Source organism: Sebastes umbrosus, chromosome 7 (genome assembly GCF_015220745.1).
Source record: "Sebastes umbrosus isolate fSebUmb1 chromosome 7, fSebUmb1.pri, whole genome shotgun sequence".
NCBI lineage: Eukaryota > Metazoa > Chordata > Actinopteri > Perciformes > Sebastidae > Sebastes > Sebastes umbrosus.
The window spans coordinates 29965595-29992126 of NC_051275.1; the positions used below are offsets into that span (position 1 = coordinate 29965595).

At 41.9% G+C, this 26532-nt stretch overlaps 1 protein-coding gene across 2 annotated transcripts in view; it reads left to right on the top strand.

Moving 5' to 3' along the window:
• LOC119491328 (calsyntenin-2-like) overlaps positions 1 to 26532 on the top strand; it is a 262721-nt gene that overhangs the window by 213781 nt on the left and 22408 nt on the right. For both annotated transcript variants that reach the window (XM_037775219.1, XM_037775220.1), the window contains exons 9-10: positions 16194 to 16356; positions 23326 to 23492. In XM_037775219.1, coding sequence (XP_037631147.1) covers positions 16194 to 16356; positions 23326 to 23492 — 330 coding nt within the window. The remainder of the gene's footprint in view (positions 1 to 16193; positions 16357 to 23325; positions 23493 to 26532) is intronic.

Here is a 26532-nt window from a genome sequence, read left to right on the forward strand (position 1 = left end):
TGCACAAGTGGAGCATACATCAGAGTGTCCGTCCCCTCTCTGGTGCTCACGCATCACATATTCCCATTAAAACGGCGGATTTCTTGCAAACAACAGAGTAGCAATCCCTGGATTTTTGATATTGATTGACAGTTATGCAAAGGGCCTTGTTTGTATTCAGGTGGAGGATCTTATTGACAGCAGGAATCAATAACCAGGGAAACATGAGAGGGTAGAGACAGAGGACAGAGGAAGTAAAGGAAGGAGAAAAGCGATAGGTGAAAGAGAGACCCACCTCGGGGGATCGAAACAGAAAAATAGGTGAAGAGAAGATAGATGGAGATGGAGGAAACAAAGGAAAGATATGTCATAAATGGCTTCCCACTGGACCAGACACATGCCAATATAGAGCATTGGTGGGAGTAGCTGGGAGAAATAGAAACAGACAACGAGCAATAAACAACAGAACAACACTTCGTACTGCTGATATCACTCAAGCACGATCTCTCCGCGAGATTTTGTGAGCAAGACACACGGGATGATAGACAGACATGAGATCGATACAGTCACAATGGTGTACGGAGCCAAAATAATATGCAAAATAATTAGGTTTGTGAGTGTAATCAGAGCAGGCAGCCTCCGTTGTTGCAATCCTCTCTGAATGATATCACTCATTCATCACAGACATTATCTTCTTTTATCATATTCTGCCGAGGTGTCTCTCAACCTCCGCTATCACAGTCGGCTTCACAAATGAAATCAGCCTTTATTACAAACGCACTTTCCAAAAACCCCGTTCTGTGCAGTTTTCCATCATTTTTATTTCTTTCACATCCCCTCATCCCTGGATAATATTACCTCCCCTTTATGAGAGAAGGAAGCACTGTAGGTCTTAGATAGGCGGAAATCGTGCTGGAGAGGCCTCTAAATGACACGGTGGAGGAGCAATGGCTTTTATTACCCTGCTGACTCTCACTCTTTGTGTGTGTGTTGCACAGTATCAGTGACGTGCAGAGTGGAATATATAGTTGTGTGTGTGTTATTGCAAACAGAGGTGTGTGGCATTTCATATTAATGTGGTGGTGAGTGGAAGGTGAAGGTCTTTATGTGTGTGTGTGTGTGTGTGTGTGTGTGAGGCTGCATATGCTCTTATGTACATGTGTGTTTGATGATTTCTTATTGTGTATCTAGCAGAGGTTTTTTAGGTTAAGTCAATGTCAAGTCATTTGTGACTGGTCCAAGTCAAGTCTCAAGTCTTGTGACTCGTCCAAGTCAAGTCTCAAAGACGTTTGAGACAAGTTCAAGACAAGTCTCAAGTAATTTGTGACTGGTCCAAGACAAGTCTCAAGTCATGTGACTCGTCCAAGTCAAGTCTCAGAGACATTTGAGACAAGTTCAAGACAAGTCTCAAGTAATTTGTGACTGGTCCAAGTCAGTTCTCAAAGTCATTTGTGACAGGTCCAAGTCAAGTCCAGAAATCGTCTCAAGTAATTCATAAAAAGTCAGAGTCAAGTCTCAAGTCAGAAGTCATTTGAGACAAGTCTGAAGTCACATGATGACAGTCATGTGACTGTTCCGAGTTAAGGCTCAAGTCATTTGTGACTGGTCCAAGTCAAGTCTGAAGTAATTTGAGACAAGTCTTGTAGTAACAGGTATCAAGTCATGTCTTAAGTCCCTAAAAAAAGTCCAAGTCAAGTCTCAAGCTATTTGAGACAAGGTCAAGTCAAGTCTCACGTCATCCAAGACAAGCTCAATTCAAGTCCTTTGTGACAATCTCAAGTCTCAAATCCTTCACTGACAAGTTAAAGTCAAGTCTCAAGTCATTTGTGACGTCTCTAAGTCTCCAGTGATTCATGGCATGTTCATGTCTGGTCTCAAGTCATTTGAGTCAAGCCATTTAAGAAGAAGAATAAAGTCACAAGTCCCCAGGGACAAGTCACAAGTCTTCAGAAGATAAATGCAAGTCAGTTGAAAGTCCTTCAGGTCTCTTGAACGCAGACCATTAAAATAGTCCTTTTAATATTTAAAGAAGGGTTAATAATCATTTTTTACATAACTAAGGCCGAGTCTTTTCAATGCATTTTGCTAATAATTAAACATTTGAGACTTTCAGCTATGGAAGTCCAGCAATTTGCTGTAATTCTCTTTTTAAGTTCGTTCAGGATGTTGCACTTGTTCACACATGTTGTTGCCCACAGTATGTGTGTAGGTGTTTGTGTGTGATGAACTGGAGACCTTTGATTTCATTTTCTGGTAAACGGGAGCACGAAAAGCCAAATAAAAGAAAATAACGGCACGGTAAAAGCTGCTCTTCGGTGCCATTCATCATATTAATCTGGACCAAATAGGTTCGCTGAATCCCCTCTTCTTCCAGCGAATCTCTTCCTTTAACCCTTCGCCCTTTCCTCCCACTTACGTTCTTTGTTTTTTTTCCTCCACAATTTGTCTTACTTTCTGGCAACACAACACTCTCAAACTCTCCACCCGGACTTTCTGCCTACCCAAATAGTTTTTAAGAGAGAAAGTTTATGTGCTGTGCAGCCCCCTTCCCTCCGACCGGCTAAAGCACTTCCTGGATTGAGGGTGGCTGTCAGAATCTGCAGTGAAGATTTATTGTGCACATCCCACCCTGACCTTAAGTGTGGTAGGAGAAAAGGGTGAGAAAGAGAGATGAATTGAAGATGAGATAGAGACGGAGAGGCGGGGAGGAATAAGTGAGCCTGGTAGAGGGCTGGTAAATTTGGCGTAGGAGTATCGGCGGTGCACGCATTGTCAGGGTTTAGGTAATCACGAGGAGGCGTGTGATGGATGTAGTGTGGCAGTAGGCGAGATGGCAAGATGTCGTCCCCCCCCGCTCCCTTCTCCCCAGTCTACCTCTCTGCCAAAGGTCTGTGGCAACTTTCCCCACTGCTTGGTTTGTACTGACAGTTTACCTGTGGGAAAATGTTTTACTTTTCTCTCTCTCTCTCTGGCTCTCAGGCTGCTGTTGTTTCACAATCTCTTCTCTCTCTCTCTGTTACCCGACTCCTCTCCTTCACTCAGACATCCACCTTCCCTCACTGTCACTGTCTTTTCCCCCAATTGCAATATCTACTGCTGTATTTAAAGTGGCATATACAGATATACAGTATAGTCACCAAGTGGCTCCAGGGGACAGCGACTCACTGTGTCTGCCAGACTCATACAACAAACAAATCCAGCACCATGTATGCAGTAATTCAACGTATCCTCATACAACGGTTTTTATGATATCTTACAAAAAGTTATTCCTCATTTTTCATGCGTTTTCCTACGAATGTCCAGCAACACGCATCAAATTCTGCTCGTTATATGCATACAGTCTTTTCAAAATAAACTTCCATCTTCACAGGAAACAACTTGGTTAGGTCTAGGAAAGAGATCGTGGTTTGGCTTTACATACTGTAACTATGCTTCAAATACTTAGGTTAGGTTTAGGCAACAAAACTACTTAGATAGGTTTAGGAAAATATTGTGGAAGTGGCATTACTTAAATATGGAAGTTACGTGATAAATAAATCAACATTTGGATTAAAATATTGCTTTAGCGTAAACTAAGTGTGGAAGTTACGTAACAAATAAATCAACGTTGACTTCTGGTTTCACAAGGGATACGAACGTTGGTCTCCTCGTGCAAAAGTCTGGTGTTTTTCGACCCATCCATCCACGTCGACCTCCTCCCTACGCGGCGCTTGTCGCTCTTTATACTTCCTAGTTCACCATTATGTGGATTACATACAAATTGATTTTGTAGTATATATATATATATACGAATTGCAGTGCATTGTTCTTTGTAGGTATAGCTACTAACGTTGTATGACAACAGCCTGATTAGTTAATGAATTACAGGGAATCAGCACTTTTACTTCCTAAATACTATGATCCCTGAACTTGCTACTGCCCACCACCAGGATTCAGCAGCAGGAAAACACTGTATCTGTACCTAAATCATCCAACAACAGAAATGTTTCTTTGGATCTAAACAAGCTTATTGACTAATCTCCATTTATGAGCCTATAGGATTAGACTGTTAGTATTAGTAGACCGACTTTTCCAAACCTAACTATCATGGTATTGTTGCCTAATCCTAAAGTGACGCCAAGGGGAACTATAGTGGTTTTGATGCTGCAAAATAAAGTGATGCCTAGGGGCATGACAAAGCAGCGGTATGTGATGAGATGGGATGAGAATGTGTTGGAACATCAAACAACTATCACCATTTGGGAAGATGAGTTCAAAGCCAGTTAGTTCGTATGGATTTATTAAAGTTAGACAGCTTCCCTCATTTAACCCAAACATAGCCATGACTTGATTGTTTTGTTCTAAATGTAGTCTAAAGGTGTGATTACTTTGATTACACCCTCCAGACTCTCAACTTTAAAAGCCACAGCTCTCGCTCCTTACAAATCCCACTTAAACCCCTGCACATACTGCACACACAGTCGAGCCCCTGCTGTCATACAATGTTAGAAGCTAGTGCACTCTTATCTGGCCCTCTTCCAAACCAGCAATTATGACACTTAGATCAGAGAGTTTCTGTCTGATTGGGATTTAAACTGTAGCAACAGGCTTAAGTGTTGCAGGGAAGACCAGACGGGAGAATAAAATTAGAACATGATGAAATAGAGATGATGATTCTGTAAAGACAGACAACCTAATTATTGGCCACATATTGTTCGGTTCATATCATCAACCTCTGATATGATGGGAGAATCTCTCCCATTCGCCATCCAGCCGCAATTCAAATCTAAAAACACGTGATAAAAGCCCAAAATGTTGCCTGTTTACAGCCTGTCCAGAGATATCAGTGCTCAAACACTGGATCCAGACAGTGGTCATTCACAGCTCAAGCTACAGCACAGCTAGATTCTGTGGTGCGGCTGCAGAGATGACATGCTCAGCTGAGTTTCCTACTGGGGATCAACTGCGGTGAAAGGAGGTTATCCCAGTTTACAACTGAATACTCTCTGTTTGCTAACAGACCCAAAGCAAAACACTTCGGGGACCATTGGATCCAAAAAAATCTTATTTGGGACAAAATGTTCCCAAAACTAGCACTAAGAAAAAGTGTGTGCTTTTTTTTTAAACAGCTTGAAATTGAAGGGAAAATGACTGTGTATGTGCTGACAGACTGATGGTGTAGAGTTATATAATATACAGTATAAACCAAGCAGCCTTATTTTATATCATTACGTTCTTGGTTTAACATGTTTGCCATTAATCATTTCTTATATTAATCAGTAAACAAAGTTCTGTCTTCACCTGTTTTGCACATAAATCTGATTTCAGCACAATAACAAAGAAAAAAAAATCAATTTTAAATCATAGCAGGGATTTTCTTTTTTTATTTACTCCTTTTGTGGCACTGTAAAACAATGACATACTCTGACAACCAGTGGGTAAGATGTTAAACCATGCGAGGGGGAGTTATTGTTGCTGCTCATTTGATTTACACCAGACATCAAAGCGTTCTGCAGTAAGTGCATGTTCAATATCTTTTGTTTTCCATTAGATTTTATTGCACTCTCAAAATGTGCTCCTGCTGGGTTTTAAACATTCTCTGTCTACTTTTTTTTTTTTCTCCTTCTTGATCTGCTCGGCACTTTTGTTTTCTTTGTACCCCCCCTCTGTTCCTGGTTTGCGATAGACTTGTTCTATTCATAGGAAGTTATAAAGGAAACATGCAAGGTAATCAGGAGCGCTTCTGATAGATAATTAACTGCTGTCCCACAAATCAACACCTCTCCTGAGCCTCTGACAAGCATTAGGAGGGAATTAAGAGACTGCATAACCTGTGTTTGTGTGTTCACAGTTTTTCATGTAAGCGTACATGTGCAATAAACACCTACACATTCACAGTCTGACACTGTGAGCCATCCCTTAGACAAAACATCGAGACAACAATGGAATCAGTCAAAATCGGCACCATTAAAAATATGAATTAGCTATTAGCAGTTCATGTTTGCAGTGTACCACACATGTACAGACAACTTTCACTGGATTACTTTTGTAACGTTAGCATTGTATTACGTTTACTCGAGCTAAGAATAACGTGCCAATGGCCAAACGGCCCCCACATACAGCTACGGTCTTCCAGGTCCACGATTGTAAAAGTACATTTTAAAGAACACAAAATGAATATTACAACGCTGCAAATTAATCTGGCTTCTCTCTGTTTTTGTGAATTAATTGCAAGTTTTGCTGCGTTACTTATCATCTCGTTCACCAAAGGGTAGCCATCTGGAATTGTTCGGGAAACGAAAAGATCGAGCATGATTGTCGTGACGTTGATGACGTCAGATGTGCATCCCTCTGCAGAAGTTATCATTTAGATGTCGTTATTCACTCAAAAATATTGATAATAAAATCAAATGAAAACAGCATTACTTGCTTAGAAAATGTAGTTGTTTAATGTAGGGTTAACTAAATAACTGGTTTTGATTGCTGTACCCATAATTCTTAAGAGTTAGTAGTACTGTTTGGGTTTACAGTGTTATTGATCCAAAAAGAAACTGACAGAAGAGTGGGACACAGAGAAAAGAATCGCAATTACAAATCCGTCTGCTACTTCAGCACCACGGACAGCACCATAGATTATCAATTACAGTGAGGCTGCTGATATTTCAGAGCCGTAATTCTAACTTGCACAAACCTCAGTCAGATAAAGGATTAATGAGTCAGGTAGACGAGACTATCTACTGTTGTTTTCAGGACACCAGCACGCACCTGTCTCTTTAACCTCACGTAGTAGCTTTGCTTTGTGTCTCTCCCTCCGGACCTCCTTGTGGAGTTGCACGCTAGAGTTTTTTTAAGATTCAAGATTTTTGTTTTGCCACTTTGTCAATCAACAATTTTAAATTAACTGATTAAAATCTCCATAGGACAGGTTGATGCAGAAAATTAAAACAAAGTTTGCTTTGGTCACTTACAGCAAATTATGCTCCACTGGAGGGCTGAAAGTAATCTTCATTAGTGATGACAGAAAGCTCAGGAAGCACACCAAAATGATTTGAACGTGAGCAGTGAACATGCGTGAAACGTGTGAATAAAATATGAAAAATTGGAAGGTAAAGCAAAGCTTTTCTTTCTAAGCTACTGAAATGTCAGGGATACTTACACCATGCAGTGTATTCAGAGGACAGACCTGGCTGCCGAGATATTAATTAAAGCTCAAAATAAGGCAAAAGGCAGAAATATTTAATCTTTATTTTAGGCTTTACGTTTCACTGCTTGATGGCTTGGTTATGACAGTGTAAGTGGTTTGATTTCCCAAGTTGCCTGTGAGAAATCATTTTAAAACATTTTTTTATCATTAACTCAAATTAAAAACATTTTGCAGCAACGATCAGATAGAAAGGGGAGGGCAATGTCAGACACAAATTCACCAAGATAAAACACTTGTTAACTAATACAGTCGTGGTTCTACAGAAGCAAATTTACCAACCATAACATAATTATCCCCTCCAGGCATAAGCCTGGAGGGATCATGTGTTCGATCGTGTGTGTGGACCAGAACTAAAAGGAAACAATGGATCGCTTTAGTCTTTGGTCTTTACAGACTAAGGACGCTTTCACAAGCCATAGTCTGTTTGGTTAGTCCGAATCAGAGTGAAATTCATACTTTTGCTTCGTTTTATATTTAGTCTGGTTCGGTTTCTCAGTGCACTAATTAAAGCGGACCAGTTTATCTCAAATGACTTTATAAACGTCACTATTTTTTTGGGCTTTATTTAGCTTACTCTGTATGTCAGGCAAACATCGGACTTCTGCAGAAGTCCAAGTCAGTCCTCTCCCGCTCATGTTAACCTGTCGTTTACCTGTGTCCATCTCAACAAATGCGTGTGCAGGCAGCCCATAATCCCCTGCGGTTTGTATCTCTTCCTGCAAATGAGTCGGATTATGCTCTCACTGCAATCGAACCGCACTAGAGTTCACTTTGGAACGGTTCAAGACCACCTCTCTCAAGCGGTCTTGGACGGCCGTTTTGGTCCGTATCGGAGTACCATCACTGCGTTCATAACTGCCCAAACAAACCGCACCAGAGTTTGATTAAAACAGACTGAATGTTGGCTTGTGGAAACGCCCGAAGAAAACTAAATCACACACATTTGAAGACAATCTAAAATAGACGGGCAGACGACCTGTAACATCGACCAAGGGTCAATTCAAGCCCATTACATGCTACTGTATGCACCTTAGACCACTGGACCTCTGGGACGCCTCCAAATTAGTAATATTACACAGTATTTTTCTCCACTCTAACCATTCTGTTGCTCTATATAAACCCAGCAGGGTGAGAAAGTCAATGTGATCAGTCTCACTAAAATGGCCATGCAGCCTAAAAAACCCTGTGGATATTAGCGTGTGTGTGTGTTTATAAGTGTGTGTGTGTGTGTGTGCATGTGGCCCATTATGAGCTTGTGGAGAGGTCATTTGGCTGTTGACTCTCAGTCTCTGCCGGGAGCGGCTGGATAATTGCTACTCTAATTAGTCACTTTTGCCAGCCGGTAATTCATAGTCACCTTCAAGTACTTCACCCACACACACATAGACATGAATACAGTACATCCTGTATACACACACACGCAGAAAGACAAATGCTCTTCCTCCACTATCACTTTATTTTAATTGTTTCTTCTATTTTTGTAATTATAGGCTTTCTGACACCTAATTTTGGATGCTTACAAAAATTGACACGATAATGGTTTCCATGTTGACACCGAGCTGACGATGATTTATGGCAATTATGCAAACAGCACTTTTGTTAATGAATGTGGAGGCTAAGTATTTCTGAGGCAAACGGGACTGGATGAGAGCCTTAGCTCTAATGATACCGACATTCACGGAGCTGTTAGACAACAATTTGTAAGTATGGAGTGTGAACAATATGGAGTGTCTGTCGATGCTAAATGAGAGAAAATACCACAATATAAAGCACTTGAGTTTATTTCTGCCTCATTCGCTATACTGTAAACTGCAGCCCTTCTCACTGCTGACGCTTACTTTGCTGCTCTTGGTCTGGTATGACCGGTAGCGTATGATAACTACTGCTATCCATGTTAGCAAACTTTAGATAGATATTGCTGTGTAACTGACATTACTGAGTCATCTCTCTCTCTGCCCCATGACTCTTTTTGTATGTGCTAATGTTTCTAGATTTAGCATGTGACAAACAAACATTTGAATGTTTTTACCTCAAAAGTGAGTGAGAAGAAGTAAACACACTGTACCTTACCAGCCAACCAGGAGACATGTTTGTTGTTTCCTACTTTTTGGTTGCATTACCGTCCGGTACTATTCTGACTATTCAGGAGGGAAACACTCTTCAAAGTGAGAGCAGACTTTAACACAACACAATCAAAAAATCTACTTTATTAGAAGACTAACGTTTCAACGTCTTCATCAGAGTCTGATGAGATTCTGATGAAGAGTCTCAGTCTCAACGTTACGTCTTCTAATAAAGTTGATTGCTTTAAATCCGTGTGCTCCAGTGTGCTCTGGACCTGGCCTCTAAAGTCTCTCCTGTTACAAGATTACCCTACTCTGTCAGCACCGGACAGGCTTACTATTCCTTGTGCAACGGTTGAAGTGCGTTTAACCTCCTTTCTTCACTTAACAAAAAAGGGTATTTCACAAAAACGTAGGACTATTCATTTAGGGTGGAGTTAAGAGTTTTCAAATGATCAGTTGTCACATTTAAGAAAGATAATTACAGGTGTGTTGCTTGTTTAAAGCTTTAAACCTTTGCACAGTACTTTGGAAAGACTGAAAAGAATAAAACATTGATAAAAGTATGCAGCTCAGGATAATACACATCGTTTTTAGAATGTATCTTTTTATAAACCGAATCATTGATCATCTCAGAGTGATTTAAATCTTGTTCAAGGCCACAGTCTTGGTCAAGGACATTGGCAAGAGTATCTGGACCTCCTATCATTCATATCTTTTGGGGGGCAGTGAAACTAGAGCACCTCGAGAAAACTCACAACACACAACTCCAACCAGGACATCCTTTCTCTGCTGTGGCAGCTGAGCTACATTTATAAATATATATATATTGTTAAATTTTACTTCTGTTCTGCAATAATGCTCTATTGTTTTCACATATGAATGGGACAGTATCATCGCACTGATGATCCTAACAAACAGTTATAACATTAAAGTCATTGAAGTGATCTAAATGGTACAAAACGTGATGTCCGTCCACCTCTCCTTTGTCATAATGTGATCATTTTTTGGTACCCTTCCATCCAATCCCCCCCGCTCCCCCACAGCCAATCCAATCCCTTCAGTTTACACCTCTGCTTTCACTTTGCCTCTCCAGTAACTTTCTCATTCCTTCGCTTGCTCCTCCTCCCCAGCCCTCCTTAAAGTCACCTTGTTTCCAATGCTCATCAATCTCTGTTGTGGATCCTTCCTCCAGCAGGCCCTATAGGTCCTCCTTCCCCCTTAACTCCCTCCACCTCTTTTACTTCCTCTTTCTTCCATCTTTCCCTCTCCATCCTCAGTCCACATCCACACGACAAGCTAAGAATAACCTCATGTCTTTGTCTGGTCTTTCCTACACAACTTAACCAGATAATGGGGTACACCTAAAGCGTCAAATTTAGCAAAAAGGTTAGCTCACAATCTTCAGTATTTAACTCCCAAACAACCTTTATGATGTCCATCTTGGTACACAGCAAAAGGACATAGCTGGTTGCATGCTCTCGTGCTTTCCCCCCTATTGTGATGTGAATAAACAACACTAACAATCTACAGCCTTGCAAGTGGCTCCATGAGGCTACACTTTCTTCTTTAAGTCTTTTCTTCTATACTTTATCTCTCTTCCTTTCATCACCACCATCCCTCTACCCCGCCACCTTCCGATCCCTCAGATCACCTCCTCTATCCTCATTCTTCTACCGTTCCTATCTCGCTCCTCCATCTCTTGTTTGAAGTTAGAAGGTTGGATTGGGTGACAGATCTCTTAAAGACTTTCAACTCCAAAGGACTTGAGGCAACGACTCCCACAGTCAGGTTCTAATGGAGAGACAGGAGGAGAAGAAAAGACACCAAATAAACTGCAGAGAGAAAAAGAGAGTGAGATAGAGGGAGGCAGGCAGCAATTTTGTTTTCTTCTCGCCATCGAGTGCCCCAAGAGATGATGGAGGATCTTTGATGTGTGATGTTTCCGTTCTCTACCTCTCTCACTCTCTCTTTCGCTTTCTTTTCTTTGTCCTCTGGTTGTTTCACGCCCTCCCTCTCCTTTGTTTGTGTGGTTATTTATTTCATTCGTTCCTTCCGTCTGTCAATTTGCATCAGGCGGAGAGGCAGGAGAGTGGAGGGATTGGGGAATAGAAAACTTTTTGCTTTGCTTTCATAAGCAAGGCTGAACTTTAACTTTGGAGCTTTGAAGTTTTTGAAGTTGACACTTAATGGTGCTAGATTGATGTCTGTGCATTCATGTATGCATGACTGTTTGTGGGTAGGTGTTATTACAAGTGGTGTATCCTTGTGGAATCGCTGTATTGCTCTTTCTCACACAAACGCACACCCCCGCGTACACATGTACACACACACACACACACTCACAGTGGCTTTTTTTTCCAGGAGTGTTTAGCTTTGAGCTTGTAGCATGGTGGATGGATCTCTGAGTTATTTCCAGTCCGGAGGTTTTTGTAATGGACACTGATTCCACCCCCTTCACACACTCTCCGTCTGTGTCCAGCTGGCGTCTTCCCATGCATATCAGTGCACCTGTTCTCTGGAGCTATAATCATTTTTTCTGACAAGATGCCGAAGTTTTGTGCCACTTCCATCAACTGCACCAAACTTCATTGTAGCCTGAAAGTTAACCCTCTCTATCCATGTGTCCGGTGCACAAGATGGATCTAATATCTTGAGCTGAAGATAATACGGAGCCCCCGAAGTCCTGACAGTGGACATGAAGCAAGTTAAGCTGATATACTAAATGGATTTCACTCCAATCCACAATTATATACGGTGGAGATAGTGAAATCGGAGACTGAGGAGCCACAGGACAGAATAAAACTAAAGGGAGGACACTATTGTATTGCTCCTGGATGTTAAAACGTGTTTTACAAAGTTATAGCCAAGAACAAAGCAGTCCATTTCAGTAAACAGCCGCTGAAACAGAGATCAGTACTGCAGCGCTGGCTGGTGGCACTGAAGAGAAAGAGCCCTCCAATGACTCCAACTGCAGCCGTCTCCCCATCTCCCGTCCTCTCCCCTTACATAGGCAATGGCGTCACTCCAACATGGCAGCCCGCTAGCTAGATAGCTATAGATAGAAATTACAAAAATAAACTTGTCATATCTGTGGTTTAACAACTTTTTTTAATTATGCAAGGTGTTTTTTCTAATATATATTTGGGCACTACAAGTGTCAAAACATGCCCATTTCATGTCCTCTTTAAAGATATTTTTTTTATCTTGTAGGCAAAAGATAAAAAATCTAGTGCACAACATATTATCTTGTCTGCACATGATCTATATCTTGCGCACACAACCATTTTATCTTTTATTAAGATAAAAGATTGTTTTCAGGATTTCAGTGTCTGTAAAATGGAGTCAGTAGGGGCAAACATGTCAAGTTTGCAAGCTACAGAGTGAATGAAGAGAGGGAGCGGCGTTAGGGGGAACAAAGCAGTTGATCAGAGGAATAAAACGTTATTTTCTGATTGCTTCACAGCGGTTCTAAAACACAAATAAAAACACAACTAACTCCGCACAACCCTGCGGGAAGGTTGCCGGATTTTGAATGAATTCAGCCAAAGGGCAGGCTTCTGTCCACTGTGGCTCAGCGCAGCTTTTGGTCAAGAGGGGTAACTGTCTGGAGCACATGTACATAACAATACACAACGCATTCTCATTGGGAAAATACAGCTGCTATGTATCTGACAGAGTTAAAGGGGGACTTGTGTCTCGGTATCAGAAGAGGAGAGGCGGTATTTGGTGACCTGAACAGGCTGCACACCCTGCATGCTGTTATTGGCTGGGCTGCATCAGGCAGAACACAGCAAAATAATAAGAAAAGAGAAAATACAGGCAGGGCTGGGGGATCTCTGCAGAAACAGACGCTACCACTCACTTCTAGTGGGTCAAAAGTGATGATTGAGAGGGATTATTTTTGTATCAGTCTATACATATTGTTTTTATAAAGTTCTTACATATCGTACCTTTCATTTTTAAGTCTGTGTCATACTTTGTCAATCGAGTCTACTCAGGAGGGTAGAGCTATTAAGAACAGCAGTACATCAATGACAGCTAACATTATACGCTGCCTTGAATAAATATCTCATTTCCACACTAGCTGTGTCAAAGGCTCAATGGGGGTGTGTTAGCAATGCGACTTAGCTGAGCCTAAACTGAGACTCAAAATATGTCCTATACCCCAAATTTACATCAGAGCAGCTTAACACTAAGATTACTGGTATCCAAATTGCTTTTCATACACCCATGTCAGTCTTCCCCTATAGTCACAAGCTCTATCTCTGCTTTACAAAGTAGTATTGGCATGTTTACTGTATCTACATAATTCTCCTCCCTCCTTCTACTCCCTGAGAGAGAGATCTCCAACTGGCATCCCAGCCCGGCAGACGCAGGCTCCTCTTGGGCAAGAGCGCCTTGCCGTCTCCCTTTTGAAGCCTGCGTGAGGAAGTCACCCACTAGGCACTCAGATCCCATATGAGCCTGAGCTCTCTTTGAAATACTGAACAGCAAAAAAACAGGGAAGAAGCGGTAGAGCATTGGAGGGGACAGTCTGCATGTGTAAATGTCAGAGGGATTAGTGTGTGTGCATGCGAATATTTTACACATGGCACATGAGTAATGAGAAAAAAAATCTACGAGATCCAGATAATGCAACGATTAAGAATAAATACGCAACATGTATTCAATATGTATCCTGGAGACACATAATAATCATATCTAAACAACTTGTAAACACAAATCATAGGAACTGCAGGTGCACGGCTCCCTTGTGTACGTGTTTATGGATGTCTTGACATCCTAACCAGCCAATCAAAGTCAATCCCATCAGCATCAATCACATCTGCAGCACCATCAAATCCACGATTATCCCCCATTGATTCTGAGCACCGACTCAGCACATCGACATGCTGCATATGTGTTAGGCAGCTGTGCGGAATGATCACCAATAGGCCAGATGTTGTAGCTCGCACCTCAATAGCAGCGAGAATGAACCGGATTGATTAGCGCCCCCATCTGCTGCGCAAGCACGGTGTTAATAAGCAGGCTGCGGAGCGCTCTTCATTAGAGAGGGAGGTTACCCAAGGCTAAGTGTTCAAAGGCTGTCCCAGGTTATATCAGAGGAGATGAGCGGGAGAGGTGAAGTACTGTATGGCCCGATGAGTGCCGGCACTGCTGAGGTAAAGCATAGCCTAAAGCGGAGGAAGAGGAAGGAGAGAAGGAAATACTAAAAGACAGATAGACAGGCCCGAGGGGGCTTGTACAATCAATTAAAATGCACAGCAAGGCAGAGTAAATGGTCAAGCACGCTGAAGAGTGGCACAGTCAAGCATTTTTTCGGAAGAGGTTAAACAGGTAATGCATTTCAGTGAGCACTAAGCACAGGGGGAAACCCTTCTGCTTTAAAACTTCACATGCCAAGAATTAATGTAAAAGCACTGCTGTTTTTTTTCACAATATATCACAAGGTGGAGCTGCAATAGAACTGAACATCCCTCCCAACTGAGACAACATACTGCACCATATATTCCCATCATTGGCATAAAGACGACAATGCATTTGATTTAATAATGCCACTTTGCATGATTTCTGGGTAAGTTAAAATAATAAAGAACACTATCTATCATAGTGGTCTGCCAAAAAAGTTCCCAAGTGCACCGTTAACACATTTCTATGATACAATGAGAAGCATTAAAGGACTAGTGTGTAACAATCAGGGGGATGTATTGGCAGAAGTGGAATATAATATTGATAAGTATGTTTTCTTTAGTGTGAAATCACCTGAAAATAAGAATCATTGTGTTTTCGTTAACCTTCATTTATATCTATATAGGGAGCGGGTCCTCTCTTCACGGAGATGGTCGTTATGTTTCTACAGTAGCCCAGAACGGACAAATCACTGTGTTAGATCTTCCTGCTTTGGCCGGAGTCAATAACGTTACTCTCTCTGGAGTTAACCCCCGTTGCTCCACTCAGTTGCCGGGAAACAAAACACGGGAAACCTCAGTTGGTCTTGAGGAGCTGCAGCTTTTATTTCTGCACAAACTGCAACTTCCACTGTACATTCACTTGATATTCTCAAAGCTAAACTCTTTCCTCTGCTCAATTAGCTCACTTGTTTGCTCACAACATCACACAGATTCGCCGCCGCTCTCTTTCAACAACTGGCTCTAGAGTCGGCAATTCGCGTTTTCACGTCGGCCACCATGGTTCTTCTACATGCTTGGAACACGGGAGAGGTTGCAATCTGCAACCTCACCACTAGATGATGCCAGATGTTACACACTGGACTTTTTTTACTTTTTTTTGAGTAATAACAGAGCTAAGAATTAGGGGGCCATGCATCAATCCACCAGTGGAGTGCATGTGTGTATGTGTTTTCCCATTTGTCAAAGTGTGGGCTTGCAGTTATGCTGGTGTGCGAGTGTGTGTGTGTTTGTTTTTTTAAATTTTACGAGTGATGGAGAGCACTCCTACCAAGATAGGACAAAAACATCTTGTTTTCACAGTCCACAAATTGGTTGTCCAACGCGAGGAAACAGAAACATTTTTCAAAAGATTGGTACCAAAATATTGTTTTCTCAAGGAGGAGGACCAAGGCCCAAAGGTTTTTTAAAATAGTTTTATTGTCAGTCTTTGACTGTTGTAACTTCCCTCTATAAGGAGTTCCTTGATTGTTTCTTTTTTGATGCAATGCCACCACACCACAGAAGAATTTTAAGATATTAATGGTGCTAGTAGATGAATTTTAACCGACCGCTGGCTGGCTGTAGCTTCATATGTAGTGTACAGACATGAGATTGGTGTTAATCTTCCAATCTAACTCTCGGCAAGAAAGCGAATAATTGTGTTTCCTAAAGTGTTAAACTATTTCTTTAAAAGTGGATAACCACAGCAGCCTGGTGTCATATAGTATTTAAAACTGTCTGAGCTGAGGTCCATTTATGACGCTTCCCCTCTCTCCTTTTCTCTATCTCTGACAGATCTGTGACAAGGAGTGGCATTACTACGTCATCAACGTAGAGTTCCCAGTGGTGACGCTGTATGTGGACGGAGTGACCTACGACCCCTACCTGGTGACTGACGACTGGCCCATCCACCCCTCACAGATTGACGTGCAGCTCACAGTCGGTGCCTGCTGGCAAGGTGAGTGCTGATGATGATGATGATGCCGTTGGGGATAGAGGTGGTGATGATGGTGATGATGCCGTTGGGGATAGAGGTGGTGATGATGGTGATAATGAAACAGTGAAAAGCCTGTGACTGTGAATTTGAATAATATTTTCTGAAGTATTATTACCAAGGGACTCATTAGCCATGTTTCCATTCATATATTTTTATGCACATTAGAAAAGCTGTATGGAAACGGCATAATCTCACTCATTTGCGAAAAACTTTTTTACGCTCGCTTAAGGTGGTGTTTACCTTTGTCAAAAAAGAGTTGATGTACTCAATGGGCTATGGAAACGCATTTGCCGAATAAATTCTGACGTAGCGAACATTTAACTCACATGACTGATCAGCTGTTTCTGCTGTCGGCGTCTTCTCAGATATTCCCAAGCCAGATTACTGTGCGAATGCTTGTCTTTGTCTTCGGGCAACATGAAACATGGCCAATACTGGCTGACATGAAAGAACAATTGCAGCTTGCCCAATTGAAACAAATTCCTGAAGACCTCTCTCCATTTTTCTCTCATAGTTTTGTTTCTGATTCGCAAACTCTACTTCTTCTACTCTGTTTACTGGCGGATTACAGCAGGCTGATCTCATACACCATTTGTAGCTATACCTACGAAAAGTAATGCACTGTAATTTGTGTATATCAAATGAAATTAAGGATGTCAGGGTGACTGGATGGGTCAAAAAACACCGGACTTTCACCCAGGAGACCGGTGTTCGTACCCCGTGTGAAACCAGAAGGCAGTGTTGATTTATTTGTCACATAACTTACGCACTTAAGTAACGCCACTTCCAGAGTTATTTTAACCCAAATCACGATCTTTTCCTAAACCTAACTAAGTAGTTGTGTTGCCTAAACCTAACCAAGTTGTTTCCTGTGAAGACCGAAGTTTATTCTGAAAAGACTGGAGCGGAAATTGACACGTGCGTCACAAAATGAGGAATAACTTTTCGTAAGATATCATATGAACCGCAGTATGAGGATACGTTGATTACAACCATGCGTAGCCTATAGTGCCAACTTCTGACCAAACTATGCTGTAGTTGAGTTTATTCACTCCAAACCAATTGAAGGAAATGCCTAATCCGCCTTCATTTTTTTTGCCACATTTCAAAAGTTTGCTCAAAATTCACTTGACAATTGAGTGGAAACACGGCTACTGAGTGTTGAACAAGTTCGTTGGTCTTGAACGAACAATGTTATTAAGAGAAGCACTTAGTGTGCCTTTGACAAATGATTGAACCGGTGTGAATGAAGGCGTTCAATTAAACTGTCCTCTAAAGTGATAGCTGCCACTAATTGCACAAGGGTAGAAGAAAGGGCACTTTTTCACACAGTACAGCTTACCGTTGATTTGATAGCCCAAATGAGACTGCTCAGTGATGCTTAGCCTCAGACAAAGATTATCTTTTTGTGCGGGAGCAGGAGCAGGTCATCTTATGTCGCTTTTCATCTGCACCCCTCCTCCGCCACTTCCTCCCGCCCTCCCACTTCTTTCATTGAACACTATAGCCTTCAGGAGGATTAAAAGCCTTGAAAAGAAAAGAGAGTTCAGAGACTATTCCTGCTTTCCTAGTTGTGGGCTAAGCCTCCGTAAAGAGTTGTAAAGGTGATACTGAAATCTTAACAAGCCATTAGCCGCGACAGATTGCCCTTTGAAAGCACTGAGCTTTAAGTGTCCAGCATGTTGATTGCAAACATGTTGCAAAGATGAGCTCATTTATTGTCCAACTGGCTCCTGAAGCTTCATCTCTGAGTGTGTTTTTAGAGCAGTGGTGAAAAGAAATTCAACATTTGCAGAGCTGCAGTATAGCGAGTTCATCTATGCTTTCTGTTGCACTGCTGAATAGCATCGCAAATAAATGTCAAATGCTAATTTTCCAGTGCAGACAGGACGACGTGATAGTGTGCAAATGGGTGGCAGAGTAAATAGAAAAACATTTGTCAGCTCTAAACAGTATGGCTGCAGACAACTGTGATATTTTTTGCCATATTTAATTAAATTTCATGATATAATTTCACGGTTCGTAACATTTAACTGGTCAGTCGGTATTGTCTAATGGAAATAAATTCTGTCCTGACCACAACGCATGAGTGTAATTTAGAATTATCATATTTCAGATATTTATCCAGAGAGAGCGTTCTAGTGTGCTGTGGCAAGAGTTACCAGAGGTTTCAGTCTGTAAAATCTGTAATTAAACCTGCCTCAAACTGCCATTAGAGGCGGCTAACACACATGATTTTATTAGTAGGGCGGTTTTAGTGTCTAAAAATGATCTACAATAAATATTTCTTAAGGAGGTATTAAAACCCTGATGAGAAATAATTGTCTAACTTGTTTTAGTCAAATATAATCAAATTGAAAGATAATGAATATCACTACAAAGTATGGATTCTTGACAGTGTCAGTCCAAAATGATCAGTAAAGTCTGACCGTAATATTGAAGCCGTTGGTTGAGCAGGGATGACAGTGACATGATAACTGTGTACTGTAAGCAATGAGTTACTGCAAAGCTCCAATTATACTTTCTGCTTCTGCATAACAGTGAGGGAAAGTTTCACCAACGTTCTTTCTAACAGCCAGCAGGGGGCGACTCCTCTGGCTGCAAAAAGAAGTCTGATTGTATAAAAGTCTATGAGAAAATGAGCCTACTTCTCACTTGATTTATTACCTCAGTAAACATTGTAAACATGAGTTTATGCTCTCAATCTCTAGTTTCAAGTTTTCTTCAATACAGCATGATGTTCATTTAGTAAATTATGGTCCCATTTAGAGTCAAATAGACCATAAAGCAGGGGATGCTTTAGGGCGTGGCTACCTTGTGATTGACAGGTCTCTACCACAGCGTTGTCCGGTCTGGGAGTTGTTCGTGTTTTTGTCGTAGAGCTTTAACTCTGTGTGTTTCAGTTCATTAAAGTTAATTATAACATTTTGGACATCTAAAAATGTCTTATTCAGCGTTCGGTTTGTACTGTATTACTAAAAAAAAGATGGCGATGGCTAAAATACCGAACAAGAGGCAGTCCACAAAACCAATGAGTGATGTCACGGTGACTACGTCCACTTCTTATATACAGTCTATGCTTCCAAGTGGACTTTGGTGTGGTTCGTTTGTGGTGTGACTGCAAAGCAGACCAACTACATAGCATATAGCATAGCATATATTCAAAGCTAAACTACATTAAATCCCATCTGCTAACCGTGAAATGTTAAGAAAGTGATCTTCTGATTAAGATCACTTTATAACCGTGGGAACACGTATTCACATCACTAAGTAAATGGTGAAAAGGAGCTAAAACAGAGGTGTGTTGAGCGTACCATATATCCATGTATCTTAGCAGTTCCCCAATAAAGAGTAAGTGAATCACATAATAACCACATGGTAACTATCCCTGCAGACAACAGGGTAGACAGGTGACTGTTTGGGTGTGTACAGACGGGTACACAAGTTTGATTGATTGATTGATATTGGGTTGCACACGGATGTCCGCAAATACGTCCTGACCCTCGCTGCACATTGACATGGAAATGATCGTCACAGGGCACCTTGTATCTGTCGATGCAGAAAGTACAAAGGCCCTGCTATACTCAAAGACAGACACGAAGAGTAGGAGACAGTAGATCATACAGTTTTTCATGCATGGTCCATACCCATCTGTGGACTAAACTACTAGATTGCATTCCTCATTAATATGCATGAGATACACAGTCTTGTCAGTGCGACTTCCTGCAACAACAACGCAGTGAATTATCCAGCTGTAAAGAGTTAATTTGTAAATTTTCATTCTCTGCTCTCCTCTAATGGAAGGGTCGCCCTCACACATCCTTCTTCCTTCACCTCTGAGTGTAAGTGCTGGCTGTGCAGTTTTCACACAGTCAGCCTATATTTACCCTCTGACCCGGCGGAGAGTGTTCCGTGTTCAGAAGTGTGTAACAGTCAGACAGCGAAGAGCAACACACTCATCTCACCTCATTCTTCTTTTTTCCTCGACTGTGTAATCACACACCGCTGGCTCCCCTCATCACAGCGGCATGCAGGAAGAAGTATTGATGATTACACACATGCACAAATTGAACCATAAATATCTGTGTATATACAGTATAATGACTTAATACAGGCACACAGGCGCTGATATGGGTACATTTACAATAAATCACAAAGTAAGTGAGAGACTATCTCTCTTACGCTTAAGTAATGATCCTATTTCCAGCTCACCCATTCCGTCTCATCTGTTGCTCTTTTGGAAATGACGCAAATAAAGCTGAGTAAAAGGGAGAGTGAAGATCTATTGGGCAAGGAGCGCTGCACAGAGTGGGCAAAGAGAGCTGACACCACGTAAAAACAGCCTCTGTAAAGTGGAATGATCAGCGGTTTTATCACCCATATCATTCTCGCTCCGCGGTGTCTCGCTAATCCCCTCTCCTCTGTCTGGGACCCTTAATGGTTTCTCTGGCCGCGGCCTAAATTGATAACATCTGTCAGGGAGGGACTGAGCAGATAGGTGGACATCTAGAGAGAGGGCAGGGAAAAAGGGGAAGAAAATAGTAAGTGAGTTGAGGAGGGAGAGCAGTGGAGCATAAAGAAAGAGGAAAGAATGGGTTTGGCATAGCTCGGTATACGTGAATCCAAATGTGATCTTGTGGTTTCATGAGATAGACTCTGCTCCCCCGGTACCTGGCAGGGTATCAGCAAGCACTAATGTTGGCTTTAAATATGCAAAGCAGCTGTGGTTTTTATACTGAACTGAAACGAGAGCTGGGTAACCAACATTCCTGTGAAGGGCAGGTTGCTGACAAGTAAGATCAATGTAGGGCTGCCATATAGGGAATACACAGATTTATTGATATACAGAATGACCAACAAAAAACATAACCATTGAATAAATCCGCCTGTCAAATGTTCCGTTCTGGCACAGCACAACATCATGCTGTATTGAAGAAGACTTGAAACTAGCGATTGAGACCATAAACTCATGTTTACAATGTTTACTGAGGGAATACATCAAGAGAGAAGTAGGCTCATTTTCTCTTTGACTTCTATACAATCAGACTTCTTTTTGCAACCAGAGGAGTCGCCCCCTGCTGGCTGTTAGAAAGAATGCAAGTTTAAGACACTTCTGCATTGGCTTCACTTCTCAGACCCGGAGGTTGTCACCTGTTCCAAACGGTAAAAAATAAGTTAAGAAGAATATAAAAAGCCACTGTTTCCTGCTTGTTTCAAACAATCACTTGGAAGTGTGCCGAAAGGCTCGACCGATACGTTGATAGAGAGACAGAAAGACTGCTTCTTGGTGTGCACCTTAGCTATATTTTACCTATCAGTCACTGCTTCACTTAGGATGTATGAATAAGTTTGGATTTCTTTGATAACAAATGTAATTAAAGCTGCGAGCAGCGATGAACGGGCCCTCACACATCCCGCGCGTCGGAGGTACTGGCGGGAAGCCGATCGACGCGGCCAGGCACAATGAAACCGGAACTCTGATGAGCGCAATGACGCCTGCCACAAGACTCGGTTCATGAGTTATGAAAGGGGGCGGGGCTATGAATGTATTTTTGCATGTAAATGTCCTCAGGACTGGACCCTTATCATGCCTGAGAAATTTGGGGCAGATCGGACTATGTACAGTGGAGTTACAACAACTTCTTGTTTAATGGCGAATGGCTCAAAATGTCATTCAGTGAAAACTCACCATTTGAATAACTTTTCATCCTTAAGGTCTTTATATGGTCCTGACCAAATTTCAAGTCGATCTGATTAAATCTGTAGGAGGAGTTCGTTAAAGTACATAGCCTATAAAAAGGGCGAAAATCACACATTAAATTACAAATGGCTGACTTCCTGTTGAGTTTTGGGCATACCTCCAAGAGGCTCTTTTGTGCGTCTCCACATGTTACATCTGTCTGCCAAGTTTCATACATGTAGATGAAACCGGAGCAAGGGGCTCAATTATTTCCAACTTTCTAGGGGGCGCTAGTGAGCCATTTTGCAACACCCGAGCCCGAGACCCTTAAAATATCAAAAAATGTTACCGCGTCTGATAAGTGTGCCAAGTTTAACAACTTTTTGAACATGTTAAGGCCCTCAAAAAGGCGATTCATTTGCATGAAAAAGAAAAAGAAGAAACACTGCAGTTTCAATAGGGCCTTCGCTGGCCCGACGTTGTCAGTGCTCGGGCCCTTGAAGGGGACTGTGCTGCACCTTCAGTGCTTTGGTGGATAACAGCCAGAGTTGGAGAAAAGCAGAGAGAAGCGAAGAGGAAGTGAGGAAATAAAGGTGAAGTTTTGATACCCAGAGCTAGTAACCTTTCAGCTAATGAGTGGTTTGGAGACTTCTCTTGCTGGTATTGGCCTTTACGGAGTTCAGAGAACATACTTTAAATGTGTTGACTTTTTCCTTACCATTATCTCGCCTGGATGGGCTGGCTGAGTAACACTTGCACTTTTACAGCAGCACCCTGCCGCTTAGTCACACAATGGAGACACAAAACATGCATCTTAAGGCCAATTATAGCCTTAATTTGGTCATCAGGACTCATAATTAGAGAGCGGATAAGGTCACTGTTAGTTTGATGATCTTGCAGTGGGTAAGGGACTTGCGCCACATACCAGTAGAGACAACCCTGACACCATGGTGATTACCGTAGATTAACCCTAACCCACGAAATTAATATCTACATGAGGTTTCTGTGACCCATTATAATAATGATTGTGAAGAGGAGCACTGCATTCGTTCTGGTAGATCTTCTAATTACTACTTGTACAGTAGATTTTTCTTCTTGTGCACATGTTTAAAAATCAGGAGAAAAAAACAACACCAAAGCTAATACTGCTTTTAACCAACGGTGTCACCACAAGCCTCAAACAATGTTGTGCTTTAAATTCCCAAAAGGCATTTTATATACTATTTTACCGTGTATGGTTGTGTGTGTAGGTGGTGAGGTGACCAAGCCGCGGTTCACTCAGTACTTCCGGGGCAGCCTATCTGGACTAACCATCCGACCGGGGAAGATCGAGAGTCAGAAAGTCATTTCCTGTCTGCAGGCCTGCAAAGAAGGACTGGACATCAACTCCCTCGAGAGTCTGGATAAGAACATAAAGGTATTCATTCATCCTTTTTTACACTTCTGTTTTTGTACGGATTAAAAGAGCAATGTGTAACATTAAAGGGTATCTATTAGCAGAAATAGATTATAATATTCATAACTATGTTTTCATTAGTGTTTAATCACCTGAAACTAAGAATCTTCATATCTACATAGGGAGCGGGTCCTCTTCACTGAGTCCGCCATGTTTCTACAGTAGCCCAGAACAGACAAACCAAACACTGTCTCTAGAGAGAGCCTTTCGTATTTTTACGTTACTTGAAGGCCACCGTACTTCTCCGACATGCTTGTGAAGCTGCGGTAATGTGAGCAGTCGAGTGCAAAACTGTGGTACCGCCAGCCGCCGTCTGACTTCCATTGCTCCTAAAGTAGTGTTATTATAGTAAGGACGGCCTCCGAGGCAAACGGCGTTGCCACGGTTTTGCACATGGCGGCTCACGTTAACACAGTCTTGGAAAGGGAGGAGTGAACGGAGGGGTACTCAGCTGGTTGCAATCTGCAACCACACCGCTAGATGACACCATATCCTACACACTGTACCTTTAAAGAAATGTGATATAACGTGGTTACACTAGTAACACTAGTGAGCCTTGGAGGTGCTGGTAGGTGGATTTTGTTACCTATAGACAGAGCCAGGCCAGTTGTTTCCATGTTTCCAGTCTGTATGCTAAGCTAAGCTAAGCAGCTGCTGGTCACATAGCTTCATATTTACCATCCAGGCATGAGAATGACATCTAACTTTCAGCAAGAAAACAAAAAAGCGCATTTCCCAAAATGTTAAACTATTTCTTTAAATATAATTCCTGCTAGCAGTAAACGTTTTTTTTCTGACAACCATCCCGACTATACTGAGTATACATTCAACATACATCCTGTGTATACCAGTGACTCAATACATTTACTCATGTACTGTACTTAATTATTTTTTTGACATACTTTTACTTTACTTGAGTATTTCCATTTTCTGTTACTTAATGCTCTACTACATCTCAGAGGTAAATATTGTAGTTTTTACTCCACTGCATTTATCTGACACTTTTTATATAAAAACATGTGATGATGATATGATGCAGAATTATACTACTAAAATACACAGTAGTATACAAAGTATCTAAAATTAACCCACACTAACAAACTACAATATTAAAATACTCTCACATGTATTTGTTAGTGATAAAAACAGAATGAAATGATATGTGCAATATCTGCAGAATGAGTACTTTTACTTTTGATACTTCAAGTACATCTTGCTGATAATGCTTCTGCACTTTTACTTAAATAACATATTGTAATCAGGACTTTAACTTGTAATGGAGTATTTTTAGACTGTGTTTTTTCTCCTTTTACTGAAGTAAATGATCTCATCCACCACTGCATTTTGTACATTAAGTACATTTTGCTGAGAATACTTACACACTTTTACCGAAGTAAGGTTTTTAATGCAGGACTTTTACTTGGAGTGGAGTATTTTCTCAGCGTGGTATCAGTACTTTTACTGGAGTAAAGGATCTGAATACATCTTCCACCACTGGTGTACACATTTTGACACAAAAACACTTCTTTAAATCACCACAACTAAATCACCAGCTTCCTTGAAACCCCTCAGACACCCCTCAACCCCCCAACACTTTCACCAGCTCAGCTAATCCATCTCCCTGCACTGTGGAAGATAGAGGGCAAACAAGATGGATAGGGCTTTGTGTAGACTCAAAGTCGGCCCCCTGCCCACCCATCCTCATCTCCTTTAAGTCTTTTTCTATCTTCTTCAATTCACTCTTCTTCTCTCTCCCTTCGTCCCTCCTGCTGCTCTTTCCATAGAGCTCCCTATGCAGTGGTCCTTGCCAGCCTATTGAGAAGACAAGGTGGGACGAGGAGAGAAGAGGGCCTCTCTAGAGCTGGCGTAGTTTATCTTTTGAGAACGATTTCATTTTCTTCTTAGCAGCACACTCGTCTGGCTCCCATAAGTCCACGGGAGGCTTAAGGACAGCATTTAGCCAAGCAGGTGCAGGGCTGGCACAGCACAATCAGAGGAGAATAACAGGGAAGGAAAGACGGAGGGAGGTTGAAGCAGATAGACAGCAAGGATAGTGACAGAGAACAGAAGATGAGAGGAGACGGCGTAGAGAAGGGAAGGTGTGAAGGGGAAAATGACAGGGGAGAGGGAGCGCATGGAGAGCCCCATGGAGTGCTGAAGTACTGTCACCCTGCTGCTGAGAGACAGTTTTAGGAAATGAGAGACACTCAGTGCAGTTCTAGCAGGAGACCACTAAACCCTCTTTAAAGAAGGAAGAGCCTCAAATCCCTACCATCAAACCCTGCAGGAGAGCACACACCTCTGTCAACCATACTTGTGAGGAGAGTCTGCCGAGTATTTTCTAGCCTCTTTTCTTCATGTTTTAGAACATTTACAACAAAGTACACACATACTCCTATTAGGGGTGCTAATTTTTGAATAACCGACCCTCGTTAACCGATTATTTACCGTTGACTGACAACATTAGTGCGTCGCATGCAGCGGTGCTATTTTTAGTGCCTAACAACCCGCCCAGCTGCAACTAAAAGCCGATGCACAAACAGGTTAAATCTATCTTTTAACTCCAGCTGCAGCGTATGCGCAAAACAGACAACTGAGTCCCCGGTTCACCCGTCCGAGAGCATTACTGTAGCAGCCACGATGCTGCGGGTATTGTCCCAGTAAGTCTCCACCGCGTCATTTAGTGTAGCTTCAAGGTTGTCAGCTGTGTTTCTGCCCGGCGTAACGTTAGCGAGTGTCCGACAAACCATGTGTGTGTTTGTGCTACGTTCGCAGCTGTAGCGTTGCTGGTGGCTTCGTGCTCGCCGTTGTCACACACATACGGTCTGTCAGCGTTAGCGAGTGTGTGACAGATCGTGTGTGTGTGTGTGTTGGCGGTGAGTGTGGGGTTGTCGGTGGTGTTATAGCTGTGAACGTAGCAGTGCAGTGTGTGAACATTTTATTTGTAGGTGAATAAATGTTACAACTCCTCCAAGCCAACTTCCTGTATCCTGCAATAGCG